The 17428-nt window shown below is 36.1% G+C and overlaps 1 protein-coding gene and 1 non-coding gene across 4 annotated transcripts in view; one reads left to right on the top strand and one right to left on the bottom strand.

Moving 5' to 3' along the window:
- Positions 1-17428, top strand: part of Nipped-B (Nipped-B cohesin loading factor) — a 228697-nt gene that overhangs the window by 104157 nt on the left and 107112 nt on the right. For all 3 annotated transcript variants that reach the window (XM_069838332.1, XM_069838333.1, XM_069838331.1), the window contains 2 exons: positions 7184-7299; positions 10014-10673. In XM_069838332.1, coding sequence (XP_069694433.1) covers positions 7184-7299; positions 10014-10673 — 776 coding nt within the window. The remainder of the gene's footprint in view (positions 1-7183; positions 7300-10013; positions 10674-17428) is intronic.
- Positions 16271-16343, bottom strand: TRNAY-GUA (transfer RNA tyrosine (anticodon GUA)). The gene has a single exon. It is a non-coding gene; the product is annotated as a tRNA-Tyr (tRNA).

Here is a 17428-nt window from a genome sequence, read left to right as displayed (position 1 = left end):
TCATAAATTGAGTGCATAACACAGTTTCATAATTTCCTCCGTTGTCTAGATTGTGAATCAGAAGTTCATTAACTTAAGTCCGGTTGTCAACAGTGGATTTATAAGGGTCAAATTATACATTTTGTCCTTGTTTTAATCAAATCACGCACATTTGTAACGCCAATCTTGTATTGTCTTTCCCCAAACAGATCAATTATTTGTATTTTTATTTCGATACTTAGCAAAACACTTTTGACACCCATGGAAGATATTTATGAAGTACGGGCACTCAAACAGTAGAACAAGGACTGAATGCTGCCCAGGTTTGCTCTAAATTTTGCGGACGTTCTTGGAAACATTCGTTTCAAAGCAGATAGTGATTATTTTACAATTTGGGAAAAACACCTTCAAGCAGGCCTACTGGTAAGTTAACTGTTCCTATTGGCAGCAGTAGAAATATTTAAGGATAAAGGCTTCTAACAACAGACTCCAGAATAGAATGGGTACTAATGGTATAGCACTACATACTTTTTCAGCAGCAAAGAAAGAAAAGAGTGAGTGAAAGACAGTCAGATAATCCGCTTATCGGTTAATAGGGTGACGGATAATCGAGGTTTTACTGTACCTCACAATGGGTTGGTAGCCATTGAAGTAATAAATATGTATTTAACCCTTAACCACCCAAGTCATACTTCCACCCAGACATGGTTACAGAGACCGCTAAAAAAATTATATAAGAAATGACGAAACACATCACAGACTTTTGAAAATTATTCCTAATATATTTTAATATGTCTCAAACAAGATTGCCACATTGAAAGCAATTAAATGAATAATATCAAGATACTATTTTGATAATATTTAAGGCTGTCATAAATGTTAAAATTAAATAGATTTTGAAAATGTTCAATTCTATAATTTTTTTCTTGCACTTTACGTATTTTTTATGTGGAACTTCAGATTAGACCTTGCATAGTACATATATTATTGGTCTGTACTTTAATAAGAACAGACTTTTGTTATAAAAGTGCAAACATTGTAAAATATATATTTCATGATACACTTAAACATTGCAAGTTACATAATTTAGTGTCTTCTTTTTCACTTTTTTTTACATTTTCTTACTGTGTGGCACTGCAGTTATGGAATGTCTTCACTGTACACACCAAACAGACAGGTTTTCTGCAACAATGACACATGTATGTTGTTTTCCGTTGCTTCTTTGGTGGACAGGTGTAGCAAGTCTTCCATTTCTCAAGTTTCTTTTCAAATTGTGGCACAGTCTCTTGAGCTCCCAAGATTCTTCTAATGGAGGCTCGGGTTTCAAAAGTGAGGAACTTGTTGAGTCTAATATGCATGCAGGGAGTAACGAGTCCGTTTGCTAGATTCTTCATGAAAAGCATTCTCGAAATTGATTCGTTCATTTTCGAAGGGACCATACATGATAAATGCATTAATTGTAGTAATGTCAAGAATTCTGAAAAATATGACCATAGACCAGTGTCTGGTTCAACGACCACAGCTATATTGTGCACACTTCTCATCTAGAGAATCAATGCCACCTTTAGTCATATTATAATATGCAAGAATTTCTGGTTTACTACTTACATCATCGAACATTTTTTAGTGATGCATAGAGGATACCAGGACAACAGCCCTATTCTTTCTTCGAACGTGAAGTACCATGGTCACATTATTGGTGAACCTGAAGATATTTGAGTCAACAGCTCTTGCCTTATGTGATAAAAATTCTTTGGGTATTTCCCTTTTGTTCTTTTTAAGAGTTCCAATGTAAGTCAGTCCTCTGTCCTCCAGTACCTTTACCTGCTCAATTGATCCGAATCAATTGTCCACTGTGATATTGTGCAATTGGACTGTGAGATGAATAACAGCTTGTGTTGGTGTGGAAAGTTTCTGCTTGTCTGGTGATGAAGTTCTCCCACCTGAACTTTACCACTACAAATATGCATTGTGTTGATACCCATTTCCTGCGTCCGTAAAAAACATAATCTTTAATCCATATTTAGCAGGCTTTTTTTGGGAAATACTCTTTGAATTTACACCTTCCCCTGAAACTAACCAGCATTTCATCCACGGTAGCTGAACTACTGATACTGTACACTCATTTACAATTGCGAATGAATTGATCAAAAAGTTCTGATATTCGAGCTGTGGGGTTAGGTTTCTTTCGTTCGTCTCTGTTATTGTGATTATCAAATCTCAGGCATGCTAGTAAAAAGGCAAACCTGTTCTTGTGTGTAACACGTAAAAAAAGTCTCTATCTGTACCATCAGTTGCAAATAAAAGTCTGTAATCTCCATAGTTTTATTTAAAAATTGCAGTATGCAGCAACAATCCAATAAATACTTTTAATTCTGTCAGATCCACTTCGTGCACATAGTATTTATCTTTATACTTCCTGCATTCTACCCTTATTTTCACATTTGTCCATTTTACTATATCAGGTAACATTTCGTCAGTCACAAGATAATTCCATATTTGCACAGGACTTACCGCAACACCTACAGGAGCTTCACAATGTAATCCAAGCAACTGCAAGACTACTGTCTTCCTCCAACGAGTTTAGCACTGGGACCTGAGGTATTCTTGCCATCGGTGCGGGGGGGTTGCAGGTAGATTCTTTTGTTGCTACAGCCAAGCCGAGCGGAGTGGGAAGTATTAATCGTCCAAAAATATCCAGTCTTCAGTCTTCTCCCTGATGTTACCTATGTTAATATTATATGAATTACTCATTAAATATTTCACCATTACAAGTCATTTTTAAGGAAACATGCTGTGGAAAATTTTTGGTTTTATTCTATTGGAATTTTAGAATATTTGTGATTGGTATCGGGAAAAACAGATTCCTATAATACCATGCGAAAATCATTTGTTGGTGATATCTTAAAATACAAAATCAAGTAATTATACTTCTCAAGTGAGTTCAGCAGTACAGTATATTAAAATTGATTACTTTACAAATTTATTTCAGTTCTACTAATCACTAAATACTATAGCATGATTCTTCTTTTCATTTATATTATTGTAGTTGTGTTATGATTTTTGTTTTTATTTATTTTATTGTAGTTGTATTTCTGGTGGTGTGATGGCCTAACTTCACCAAAATAAATAATAAATAAATAAATAAATAACATTTTCTACAATACTTTTCTTATCTGAACACATAAGTACGAATGGTTGTATCTCTATCTCGCCAAAAATACGTTAGAAAACTAATAGGCATACTGCTCTCGTAAATTGGGCGAATGTTTTCAGTATGATTGTACTTCCTTCCAGACTGGCGCTGTCACTGTTCCCTCCCACTCCAGTACCACGCCAGACTAGTCAGAACTGCATTCCTCTCAGCATTTAAACTCCTCACAGGATGGCAGTATGTTATGTTGCCTTGTTCTGGAATGGGACGACTTTCTTTCGGTGACCACTTGAAGTGATTTTTGCCATAGAAGTATGATCAGAGCCGTTTCCATCATTAAAACTATCAGCATCATTCTTATTTTGCTTGTCGTTCTTGCCATCATCACACACCTCTAACTCAGATTCTGACTCATGCTCACTTTCTATCGCGACATCTTTGGTTCAGTCTAGATCACAATCACTTCCTTCAGCATCCCCATAACACTGATATAGCACTGTTGAAATTAGGATCATTCGCATTCACTGTGTCCGAAAGGCCAGGTTTGTTATTCATAATCATAAGATTATTCACATCCACGTTCACTTTGAACGAAGAAGTAGATTTGCTAGTCATAGTCTTAGGATTATTCACATTCAATTTATACAAAAAAGCAACAGGTTTGGTAGTCATAGTGGGTACCCAGACACGGTCTGCAAGACTGTCTGAAATAATCTAAATATGATAAACTACTGCCAGAGCTAGTTAGAAATAAATTCCTATGACAGAGATCATCGTCGACAACAATCAACAATTACACACAATCATAACTGCTCAATTAAATTTTAAATGAAGATAAAAGTAGTGTGACTAACCGCAGAGCTCTTGAGTGACCATGCCAGAGTGGATGAGTGTAAAATTTTTAGATTTGTCCATGTAAAGACCTGATTTCCACTTTGTACCACTATCCCTTTCTGCCCATGATGCTTCCCGACTCATGGTTTCTTTTTTTTTTTTTCCACACTAATCTCCTTTCTTGCACCTGTGCTCCTTGTGACACTCTTCTTCATATTCTTCTTTAAGTACGATGCTTCTACCACCGCTCTTAATAAACTTACATTATCTTTGCATGGCATTCTCACAACACCGTTTCTGCTCGTTTTGCATTGTTGTTCCAGCTTGTTTACACTTCTCCATTCGATGTCCCTGAGTGGACTCTCTACCAAGTCAGCCTCTGCTCTCGTTAACGCTGGTTCACAATAAACCGGGAACAAGAACCAGAATGAAAACGAGAAGCAGAGGACGTGAATGTGAAAATTTTTGATTCACATTAAACCGAGAACGTAGACGACTATGCATGCCAATAACGATATGTAAAGTCGATATTACACATTCTGATGTTATTTGTGTATAATTGATCAATGGCGTTCTTTCATGAGTACAAGGCAGGCAAAATAAACACAGGTTAACCAACTTCGAAATTTCAACTGAAACATTTCATTAGGTACGGTACTATAAATATGTTCATGCATCTTTATTATCACGACCTATTTTAAGTCTACCATGACGTAAAATAATTAGAGAAGAAACATTTGTAATAGAACAAAAATGAACACAACAGTAGTTATTGAATTGAAGCATGAATATGTAGTGTGTAATACAATCAATACAGTAATAAAATATGATTCACTTACGATCGGTGTTCAAAGATGCAGCTATTTCTCATCTTTATACGAGGCGCGCCGCTTATTGTAAACGTGAGGATTTTCATCAACACTCAATATTAGAATCTCATCAAATAAAACTTGCTGCATGATGCAAAGCACAGAACAAAATAATGCATAGGTTATGTCACGGTCTTCTTGCTACAAAATATACGACGACAAAATAGCTTTTAGATGGCAATAGAATGAATCTAGTGGGCTGTGATCGGAAACGTGAATGCCGAAGTTGAAACTTGGCCAGCTCTCCGTTGCCGATCCTGGGCTCTAGCAAGCTTTCCGTTGATTGTGAATGCTCACATTTAAATGTACACATTGTAACAATTTTACCGTTTTCGTTTTCATTCCGATTCTCGTTTCCGGTTTATTGTGAACCAGCCTTTACCATGTTATGATCTGCAATCATCTGTTGTCTAGCTCCAGAAGATGTGCCTACATTTTTCCATCATTCCTCTTTCTTTTCTCTGCTCAAGTTGCTGTCTTTGACTACCGGTTGTGTTACTATTCCTTCCTTCAGCAAATCTGTCTCCTCATTTTTCTTCTCACTAACCTGTCTGCTGCTCTCTTCCATTCTTCTTGTTGGTACACGTAACAGATGATCTTCATTTTTCAAGCAGATCTTCACATCGTAAAATTTTCCATTCAACTTATCCCCTTACAGTTTTGCAAAATAACCTTTTGGCCTAGCTGCTCCTATAAATGGGAGTAACAGTTTTCTTCTATATCTTACTTAAAATAACAGGTCTTTTTCTACTCTCACTTTTGATCACCTGAACTTTAATAGATGATTCAAAATAACTATCGCGTGATTCTTGTATTCCTACAACTCACTAGGAAGGGTCTATTTCAGCGGTGACCAAAGTGGGTGTCGTGATTACATCGTGTAATCACAGACATTCAAACGGGTACGAGGAGTTTCCTGTACATTGCTGTGTTTTTCATTCACATACTGAAGGCAAGCAGTGGCGGTATCATGTCGATCTACAAACTCTGTCTCTACAAGTAGTAGGAGGTAGTTTCGTAAAGAATGAGAACTTTTTGTTGTTCTGTTGGACAAAATTTAATATGTTTACTTTGCTCAATGGTTCGATTAGGAGTATATAGAAACATTAATTGCCACGCTGAATAATGTATTATTATTATTATTATTATTATTACTATTACTGACCACTAAGTATGTGTTTCTATAATTCTTCTGTACGTGCATGAATATTGATATTTTTAGATCTTCTTCATAGAAGGATAAAATTATTAGGTTTTATCTCAGTTTTAATCTTCTTAATCTTTAGATGAAGGTAATTATTTATTAGTTCATTTAATAATAATATTGTAGAAAAATTGATTCAATATTATGTGCCAATGAACTGTTAAATGCTACGAATTGACATGTCTTAAATCATAGCCAGGAATAAAAAGATGTGATAAATAAATGTAAGGAAGTCAGCTATCTAATGGTGTTTAAAATATCTCGTGGTCTAAAGCACGAAAAATAGAACAGAATTTCTCAAAAGAGTAACGATTAAAATAGCTTAAATAATTTGTCCATAAGAAGTTTTTAATTTTGAAAAACTACGAATTTCTCGACCAAGTATCGAGAGAAGAATTTAGAAAATTCCTGATTATATTCAAGAGGAAGGTTAGAAAAAGAAGCAAGAAAAATCGTATATTATTCACTGGTTCTTGATGACAGCAGTGACATTACTGATACAGCAAAGTTTGAGATTTTTATCCGTGGGATTGATCAAGATGTTAGTACAGGAACCACCATAGGTTGTAGTTTTCATGCCAAGAACCTTTCTTCTGTCTCCTTACTTCATAGGCCGTCTGTCGCATGTAATCAATGCAGCTCGAGTTTTGGTCACCGCTGGTCTATTTGAACCTTTACCTAATCTATATGTTTGATTGATGTTTTCTTCACTCAGTTCTAGAATAAAGATCACATTACACACGTCACATATTGCCTCCAATGTTTCCACCTCTTTTTTGACGAACCATTTCTTCTGTGCAGAAATAGATTTCATGTCATATTGAATTCGTAATCACTCACTTTCTTCTTTAATCAATTTATTCTCATTTAGCAACCCTTCTATCTTCACACTGATGTTTTCTACCTCCAGTCTTAAGTTTTCTTTTGTCTGGTTCTTCATTACTGTCTATTTATGGGTTGTTTCTGTATTGTTCTCCACTACTTCACTTACTCTTTCACCTCTCGTTATCTTCTGTTGTACCCACTTTTCCATATTTTCTTATGGTAACTTCACTTTTTCTAACAGTTTTCTCTCAGTCCAATGACCTCTGTACTTGACTAGTTAGAGCTTATATAATAAATTAATTTATGTTTTCATTTCAGTGAACTGAAGGATCATTATGCTGGTACTGAACCACCGGTTGACCAGCAGCAGAATATTCCAGAACTCTTGAAAGCCATCCTTCAGCGGAATCCTAGTGTATTCAAGGGACCACGTGGTAAGTAAAATTAATTAATTTTTTGAAGATTGTTAATGTGTTCGAAATCTGTTTATTACAGTCAGTTTTCAGCAATATGACAACATATACTTATTAATTAACATGCAGTAGTATTGAAGGTAATGTAGTAACGTATACAGGTTACCCTTGCATTTTAATTCTCTCCTCTAAAGCATATATTTTTTTTCTGATTGGACTTCTACTTCTTGTGCAATCACTGTTTCAGACATTCGTCTGTAATGACGAAACTGTATTCCTGGATATGTTAAAACCTTAATTGTCGCACATATATTTCCACCTTTCTACATATCTAATTGTACTTATATTTCCTATTTACTTACAAAATAATATTGAAAGTTTTTAGAAAAATAAAGGCATGTTTGTCGGATGTAAAGAAGTCATTATGTACTGAGAACTACAATTCTAATGGACCATCACCATATGATTGATCGTGAGATCTTTCATGAATTATCAACAATGTACATTGATCTGGAAAAACAAAAAAATCGACAAAACCAGACAGGCAAAATTATTTACTGCCCGCGTCTCACGTCCTGAACTGAGAGTTCCCTAGTGCTTATAACCATGCCTCTTAGGTCTGCTCGGACCGGCACGGCAGCTGCAGCATGGCAGCATATTACATGTACGGAAAACATTATCCTATGCCAGTGCAGGGGTTTTTACTGTTTATAATACTGAATACTAATAATTGTGGTTACCACTATCGCTATTATCTCTGATGGAGATTTCCTACAATGTATGTACACACTAGGCCACTCTTCGTTCAGTCTGGACAACTGCTGAATTGCCATAGAGCAGCATTTCTCAATGTATTTTCCGGGGTTCCGTGAGCCCTATATGATTTTAAATTTTATTTTATACCTTTTTTTTTTACTTGGTTATTTAACGACATTGTATCAACTACTACGTTATTTTGCATCGATGGGATTGATAATAGCGAAATGGTATTTGGCGAGATGAGGTCAGGGATTCGCCAAACATTACATAATATTTGCCTTACGGTTGGGGAAAACCTCGGGGAAAAAATCCAACCGGGTAATCAGCTCAAGTGGGAATCGAACCCGCGCCCGAGCGCAACTCTGAATCAATAGGCAAGTGCCTTAGTTGACTGGGCTACTCCAGTGGCTATTTTATACTTATTGGATACTATAAAAATATATAAATGTTACGAAAATATGAATCAATAATATCATGAAACCACCGGTAATGATGATGATGATGATAATAATAATAATAATAATAATAATAATAATAATAATAATAATAATCCAATAATATGCGTAATAACAATATGTTTAATGAACATCTAAAACGGAAAATACCCATAATACTTATCGCTTTCATCACTGGATTCTCTGCATATGTGTTCACTAAAACAAAATACCGAAAAGACAAAAATGCAGAAGTACAGTAGAAATGTGACAACAACTTTCCGTCATAAAACCAGGTTGCAGGCTTAAAAAGTAAATACATTCATCCCACTGAACAAAATTATTAAGATTCTAGCTTTCACTTCCTTGTTAATTATTAAATACTAATAAAATATTACAAGGATTCTGCAGTTACACTTTAGATTAAAAGGTGTTTCGCAGTGAAAAAAGTTTGAGAAACACTGCCATAGAGGAAAGAGTTTATGGATGTGTACACGTGATAACCGTAATCGCGATTAGGTCGATAATCTCAAGTAGAGACTGTAGTCTACTGTAGTGGTATTAGTGTTTAGTTACAGGAATTGATGAGAAGGACATAATTTGTTTTGTGAGGGGACAGCCTATACATTCGCTTGTCCATGGCTGATCTTGCTCCATAGCTGACGAAAGAAATCCTGAAAAGTCCGATGTGTTGAACGTAGGGTAGTAGACACATGCGGTACCCAGGACCTCCCACTCTCCCCCTCTGCATCTCGCCCCCCAAAGAAACAGCTCAGGAAGTGAGGCACGGGCAGTACAAGAATCACTTTAAATAGATTTTTTTTTAGAAAGAAATGAAGAGTATTACTTCCATATACAGACGTGGACAAATTATTAGCAAAATTGAAGATTTTTATTATATATTTTTACAAAATATGATTCTTCAATTCAGACTACAGTTGACTTTTTTGCGTATTTCCAAATTATTAGCAAAATTGAAGATTTGTATTGTATATTTTTTAGAAAATTTGACTCTTCAATTTGGACTGCATTTGATATTTTTGCATATTTACAAATTATTAGCAAAACTGAAGATTTTTACTATATATTTTTACCAAATTTGACTCTTCAATTTGGACTACAGTTCACATTTTGGATATTTCCAAATTATTAGCAAAACTGAAGATTTTTTATTTTATATTTTTTACAAAATTCGACTCTTCAATTTAGACTGCAGTTGACATTTTTGCATATTTACCATTTTTTAGCAAAATTAAAGATTTTTATTATATATTTTTACAAAATTTTGCTCTTCTGTTTAAACTACAGTTGACATTTATGAATATTTCTGTGTACTATAATGATAGAAATATGCAAAGTTGTCAACAGTAGTCTAAATTGAAAAGTCAAATTTTGTAAACAGAATTATTATCATAAAAATCGTCAATTTTGTTAATAATTTGTCCACGTCTATATATCCCTAAAATGTTTACATTTTTCAACAGATTGAGCCTTTAATTAATAAAACATGGCAGAACATGATGTTACTTTGTTGCGTTACAGCCAATTCTCCTCGACAACCTCACTGGAATCAAGTGACGGGGTTCAACTCTAATTACAACCAGACTTCCCCTGCAAGTTACGGTCAGGCATCGCCTTCATACCCCAGCCCGTGTGGGTCGCGGCATACTCCACAGGGCAGTCCTGCACCACCTGCTGCAGCACGCCTGCTTCTCCCCCACCCTGCAGAACCCGTTTCTGGCCCGGCCGCCAGCCAACAGGCGAAGAGCCCAAGACTGCACTGTGGCATACCGCCACAAACACTGCCTACCACGCCTGCTCCCCTTACTGTACAACCTGCACCACCGGCTCGTGTTGCAGCGGCGGACTCTGCTGTGGTGCAGAGAGTTTCAGTGATAACGGAGCAGCCCAAGCTAGTGAACGCGACAGATAGTACACAAAGTCATAATGGCGGTGGTGATGTGCATGCTTTTTTTAATAGCAGACAGCAGAGTGTGAATAATCCTGTAGGGAACCACAGTGGAGGTGGCGATTGTGTAAGTTCTAGGACACCAAATGAATTCGTGATGAAGGAGGAGAACAACTTGGATTATACCATTAGTGGTAGTTTGAGTGCAGGGTTACCAGAAGAGTTATCAAGGCCTATCTCGGAAGGTGCATCGGTATCCAGTATTCCAAGAACTCACACGCCACACATGTCAGGTGAGTGACTCTCTCGTGTGATAGTGCAGCCCCTGCGATCACTCTTTCATCAGTTAGAAGGCACGACACTGTCAGTGTCTTCTTGTGTACTAGTGTTATCTAGTTGGCAGATTTAGGAATATTGTGGCTGTGATTTAGCACCAGGAATTATTGAGTGTTTAATAATCGAAGACATTTTCTTTTATAACAATACTAATTGTGATGCTGAAAAAATTGGATATGGAAAGTTGAAATGACGTACCAGTTTTAACATCTCCGGAAATGTAACTGCTGGTACAACTTCCATATATTCGTCTGTAAATTGCGTATGTCTATTCCTGTATCCATCTATTAATCTGAAGACAGAACCGCTATTTTGGTCGTATTTCTGTTGGATCTGCTGTGTCCAATATGTAGGTATTCCTATTAGAAGATGGGCTGAGTATCTGAGAAAATAACGTGATGATATATTTCTACTTAACTTTTTAAAAATTAAATATTCAGATTCTGGAATAGCCCATATGTACCATGTGAAAGAAGTTAATATTTAAATACAGAAAGCAGACAAGTAATATTACACTTTACCATCTTTCCAAAGAAGTAAAATTATTTCAAGAAAGTGAGAATAAATATTGATAAATAATAATAACAACAGTTTTTGTGTATGTCTGTGAACATGAATTCAAGAAAATCGATTGAAAATAAGAAACGATTTTCAGATTTAAAATTTTGAGGAAATTATTTGAAACACTGCAGTATCCAATTACATTATCTTGGAAAAAAATAATAACTAAATTTACCGCTTACAAGGATATGAACAATTTTTTAAAAACAGGACAACACCAATGGATTGGCAGTGTTAATACAGCTTTTTTAAGAAAGAATAAATAAAAAGCTTTTCAAGAATTAGGAAGACAACCTGTAGTGATACATTAAATAAATAGTGATAATTTATAAAATTACATAGAATTTTCCAATATATTAATTGGAATACAGTTTGCAAGACAATTTCACTCAAAGTTACTCATGAACTCGGCAAAAAAAAAAAAAAAGTTGTATTAGGCCTATGTAACACACACTGACAATTTTTCTGCTTTCTCATTACTCAAAAAATAGAGAAAGTTGGTGCTGCAGAAGAATCACAAAAGAGGATTTCTAGGAAAGAAAAAAGAAATGGCAGTATACAAATCAGTGTGTATCTTGAAACCGAATGGGCCATGTATAATGATTGGAAAGCAAAGAAAAGACACAAAGATATAGAAGAGTTATTGGAAAAAAATGAGAAGAGATGAAGTTACAAAACTACGTATAAGAATGATTTTTAGACGTCCAATGTTTACAAAATAATGATGATTTGGTTATTCAATGCTAATTCATGAAAACTTGGAAAGAAGACCAGAGAAGTAACATGTAAAATATGGAATATTAGCACAACTACTTACTAGACAGACATCACATGGAAAAGAGCCAATAAATTTTCCGAGGAACGAAGATTATGGCGAGCTCTTTTAAAACTCGACAACAAATGGTACAAGAGGATCAGATTAAGTAAAGTAAGTAAAAATAATCTCTCCCCAGATTTTGAGAGAAATAAATTTTCAGCACAAACTATACCAAAAGCGTCACTTTTGGTATGAAGACTGATTGATATTCCATTTGCCTGTCTGTCACAGCCATTTGTCCTAAACTATTGGACACATTTTACTTGTATTTAACGAGTCATTTTACTAGAGAAATATACAATATCTTATTTTCAAGTCATATGCAAAATATTACACAAAACATTACAGTATACTTGAAATCAGTATTAAATGCTTTTCTATATATGTGAGAAATAGGGATGAATAAATCTGTACAGTGTATTCTTTAAAGCAATAATGCAGAAGTATTTTGCACATTATATCATTTTGATATCGTACACCATAGCAAAACTTGTTTATTACACCATTACAGTGTTTACAGGGAACAAAAAAACAAAGAGAAAATAATATTAATATTCGGACTGTTAAAAACGCATCATACGAGAGATGGGTGCTATTGTAAATTGTTGACATTTGTATGTTATTCTGGTAAGTCTTTTCTCTTACACGAAGTTTAGTGAAAGTGCTATTATATATATATATATATATATATATATATATATATATATATACACATTTGGTGCTTCTTTAATTTAAAAAATTACTTTCAGCATGTCAGTACTTTATGCATGAGTAGACTGGCATGTTTCATATTCATGAAATTAAAGTCTATAACTATTGTACAGGATGTAAATGATATAAATGCCAAATATTTACTTGTGGTGCAGCATAAATAACTAAAGAAAAAGTCAAATAAAATTTTTCTGTAACTTTCAAGGTTCCCCCCCCCCAAAAATTGTTTTGTGGGTCTAATTTTTTGAAAATGAAAATAGAGAGTCATTATTTACTTTGCCTGATACCTACACTGAAGCAGTCATTTGAGAGACTCAGAATATAAGTGGTGCAATTCCACAGAAACTGTTAGTGAGATATTCATTGTTTTACAAAAATCAGTAGAGCAATTTCTAACCCAATGTACATTTATTTAAAAACACAAAATACATTTTACATATATCATAGGAAATAAATACCTTTAACAAACTTTATGGCTGAAATTAAATAATGACAAATAGACCATGGACTTGCTTCACTTGTCCACTGAAAATGTTGAAATATTTCACATAGAAATATTGTCAGTGTACAGTATCGGCAAAAAGTTGTTGTTGTTTTCTAATGCCAGGCGTTTGACAATAAAGTCATTTGACCTCTTGCACTCCAATATTTTTTAAAGATATTATCATGGTCAGCCACTGAAGCACAGATTTTGAGGTGTTCCGAATCCATAAATAATCAAATTCTGTACCATTAAAGTAGTCCCCGCCCGTAGATCCGATTGGGGGACTATTTTACCTCCGGATAATTTTACCTTAATGGTACTCATTTCATATTGGAATGAAAATGGCAAGTTGTAGCCAATTTAAGTGAACACCATATTTTAACGTTTTGGTGGCTACTTCATTCACACACAACCCCCAGAATGTCTGGAGGACCACACCTGCTGTTGGTTGACGGGTCCATTGGACCTAGCTGGGAGATCTTGTTGATCACCAGCTTTCCCTCCTTAAGCCACTGGAGGACGATTTTAGTGCCATAGCAGGTCAGCACTAGGAACAGAAAAGTAGAAAGAGGAGGAAGGAAAGTGAAATGAACCCCTAGGCCTCGAATGCTCTAATGCCGTCGGGGTCGAAGAAAGTAAGAGTTCAGTCAGAGGACTGGATAGGAAAGGGTAAAGAGGGAATTAGGTATTGAATAGAGGAAAATTATACCAAATTCAGTCATTAACTTGTCAAGCTGACCAGTGCTAATTAATGAGTAGCCCCTCCCTTTAGTTCAGCTGTCGGCAAAAATTTTGTCACCCATTCAAAACAATTAATGAGCTACAGGCCTTAAATTTTGTGCTAACATACACATTTTACTGTTTGACCTGAAAGTACAGTAGAAATGCTACTTTTTAGTAAAAGCCACATGTCTCTAGGTCTATCCATTCAAACTTTATGGTATTCTTTGTCATTTAAGACAGCCTTAGAAAACATCATTTGTATTGTTATTGTTTAATCAACCGGCTGAAAACAGGCCTGAACCGCACAAATGACACCAAGAAGGCACCACTTACGAGGCAACCAGGCCAGGAGACAATGTGATAGGGTGACCAATGTCATTTATACTGCGTGTTCAGTTCAGAGTGTGTCATGGCTTGCTGTATGTCATCATGTGGCTAGCCGATGAGCCTAGACAATTCAATCTTCCTACACTTCCTCAGAGACATATTACCTATGTGCCAGAGAAGTTGCCTAGCAAGTACGGGCATTCATTCTGAAGAGTACTTACCGATACGTATGGTAACTCCAGTAGTGGCAGGAATGTGAACTGTTTGGAAACATCTACTGGGGTGAGTTTTTTTCTTACTGTCGGGATATGGGGAGAGGGTTAAGATGATTACTTACGTACAGTATTTGTTGACATTAACTTCGACTGTCAACATCGATACGGAATATTTGATTTGTGTTGTGGAATGTTGCCGTACGCAACCGATGATAACAAATACCCTGCGTATGACTTGCCCGAGCAAAACACAGTTCGAAAGAGGTTATGGTAGCACACAGACCGTACAGACTGCCATCTGTTGCTACGACGTTGAAGTTATACCGTACACGTTCTCAAGTTCAGATTGAACGCCTTGATTAATAGGCAACTTCTCTGACATAAAGCTGAAACTCGCTTAAAATCTCTGACTCACAACAGTGACGTCATGACACTTTGAAATGAACACCCAGTATATAACAAAAAAAATTATAACTTGAAAATGATTTGAGCTAGGTTTCTGAATTTTTTTTATGCAAGCAGGTCTACCAGGTAGCAATCAGACCGTTATTGCTAAAACTTATAAAAAAATGCGTGTTAAAATTTTTTTGGGAGGGGTTGAATATTTAGTGAAAAAGGGATAAAATGTAGCAAGAAGAAACATTCCCTCCCTATGAGCAGCCATGTGACTTAAGCCTCTTGAGTCCACTCCTCTGACACAAGGAGAGATATTATGACGATCTAGGCAGCACTGGAGGGAAATTAAAAACATTGTTTCTTCTTGCTACATTTTATCTTGTTTTCACTAATTTAGCAAACGTGAAATATTTAGTGAAAAAGGGATAAAATGTAGCAAGAAGAAACATTCCCTCTCTATGAGCAGCCATGTGACTTAAGCCTCTTAGTACACTGCTCTGACACAAGGAGAGATATTATGACGATCTAGGCAGCACTGGAGGGAAATTAAAAACAATGTTTCTTCTTGCTACATTTTATCTTGTTTTCACTAATTTAGCAAACGTGAAATATTTAGTGAAAAAGGGATAAAATGTAGCAAGAAGAAACATTCCCTCCCTATGAGCAGCCATGTGTCTTAAGCCTCTTAGTACACTGCTCTGACACAAGGAGAGATATTATGACGATCTAGGCAGCACTGGAGGGAAATTAAAAACAATGTTTCTTCTTGCTACATTTTATCTTGTTTTCACTAATTTAGCAAACGTGAAATATTTAGTGAAAAAGGGATAAAATGTAGCAAGAAGAAACATTCCCTCCCTATGAGCAGCCATGTGACTTAAGCCTCTTAGTACACTGCTCTGACACAAGGAGAGATATTATGACGATCTAGGCAGCACTGGAGGGAAATTAAAAGCAATGTTTCTTCTTGCTACATTTTATCTTGTTTTCACTAATTTAGCAAACGTTAACCACCCCCCCCCATTATAACACATTTTTTATGAGCTTTAGCAATAAGGGTCTGATTGCTACTTGGTAGACTTGTTTGTATAAAAAAAAATCAGAATCCTAGCGTCCACATGAAAACTTACAACTTGAGATGTAAATAACAAATTTAGACAAGATATCTGGATGTGGTTTTCTGCATGTTAAAAACTGTCATAAGTATTTATGGGAATTTTGTTGGATTGTTGAAATGAATTTTATATTATAGATTTATTAATTTGTCATACAGAATAATATCTGTAATATTGACAATTAATATTTGAGGAGAAAAATTCGCTTCGGCGCCGGGGATCGAACCCGGGTCCTTGGTTCTACGTACCAAGCGCTCTGACCACTGAGCTACGCCGAATTCAATCCACAGCACCGGGTCGAATTCTCCCCCTTCAATGTTTCCCTTTGTGGCCTGACTCCAAGTTAGGCATATATGTTAAATCTGTAATATTCTCATAACTGCAGTGCATATGTCTGTACAGATTACTGTGCGCTTAACTGCAGAATCCCGGCCAAACAAGTCACTCGGCTGAGTGCGCTCCTAGTATAATGGCAGTTGACATTGGCCATATACGTCAACATATATGCCTAACTTGGAGTCAGGCCACAAAGGGAAACATTGAAGGAGGAGAATTCGATCCGGTGCTGTGGATTGAATTCGGCGTAGCTCAGTGGTCAGAGCGCTTGGTATGTAGAACCAAGGACCCGGGTTCGATCTCTGGCACCGGAGCGAATTTTTCTCCTCAAATATTAATTGTTGAAATGAGTTTTTTGGTTGCAGGTGTGAATTTTGGTGAAATCTGAAATCTAACAGTGAAAGAGATGTGGACACCTCAGGAGATGACACAATGTGTATCCTGGTTTATCGAGACACGATCAGATACATAGGTGCAATGCCAGGTCTGGACCCAATATGGAAGAGAACCACTGTCACAGCAACAATCAGGGAGTGACACCGAAATTTTATAGAGACTGGGAGTGTGCTGCGGCAAAAGGGCAATGGGAGACAAAGCACAAGTGTGGAGGACATTGAACGTGTGCAAGGTGCATTATTTTGTCCCCGAAGGAATCCTTTCTCAGCATAATTCTAGCCAGCATCTCGACAGCAAATGCTGTGCAGAATGGACGATTATCTGGCTGAAAAGCTTGTACTAGCTGAACTTTGTACACATACAGCCTCAGATTCTTGTAAAGGACTTCGTGGACAGTCAAACACGGCAGGTTCAATTCCCTGGTGGCACTGCGAATGGACTTATTAAGGCTTACTGATTGTGTCTCGATAAACCAGGATACACTTACTGCCATCTCCTGAAATATCTGCATCTTCTTTACTGTCAGATTTCACCAACCAAAAAACGCATTTCAATAACAAAATTCTCTAAAAACTTTGAGATATGTGTCTCAATAATTTATTTACATCTGAAGTTGTAAAAATTTCATGTG

The sequence above is a fragment of the Periplaneta americana genome, chromosome 10 (genome assembly GCF_040183065.1).
Source record: "Periplaneta americana isolate PAMFEO1 chromosome 10, P.americana_PAMFEO1_priV1, whole genome shotgun sequence".
Lineage (NCBI taxonomy): Eukaryota > Metazoa > Arthropoda > Insecta > Blattodea > Blattidae > Periplaneta > Periplaneta americana.
The sequence above is the reverse complement of the archived record's forward strand: the minus strand, read 5'-3'. Positions and strand labels throughout refer to the sequence as shown.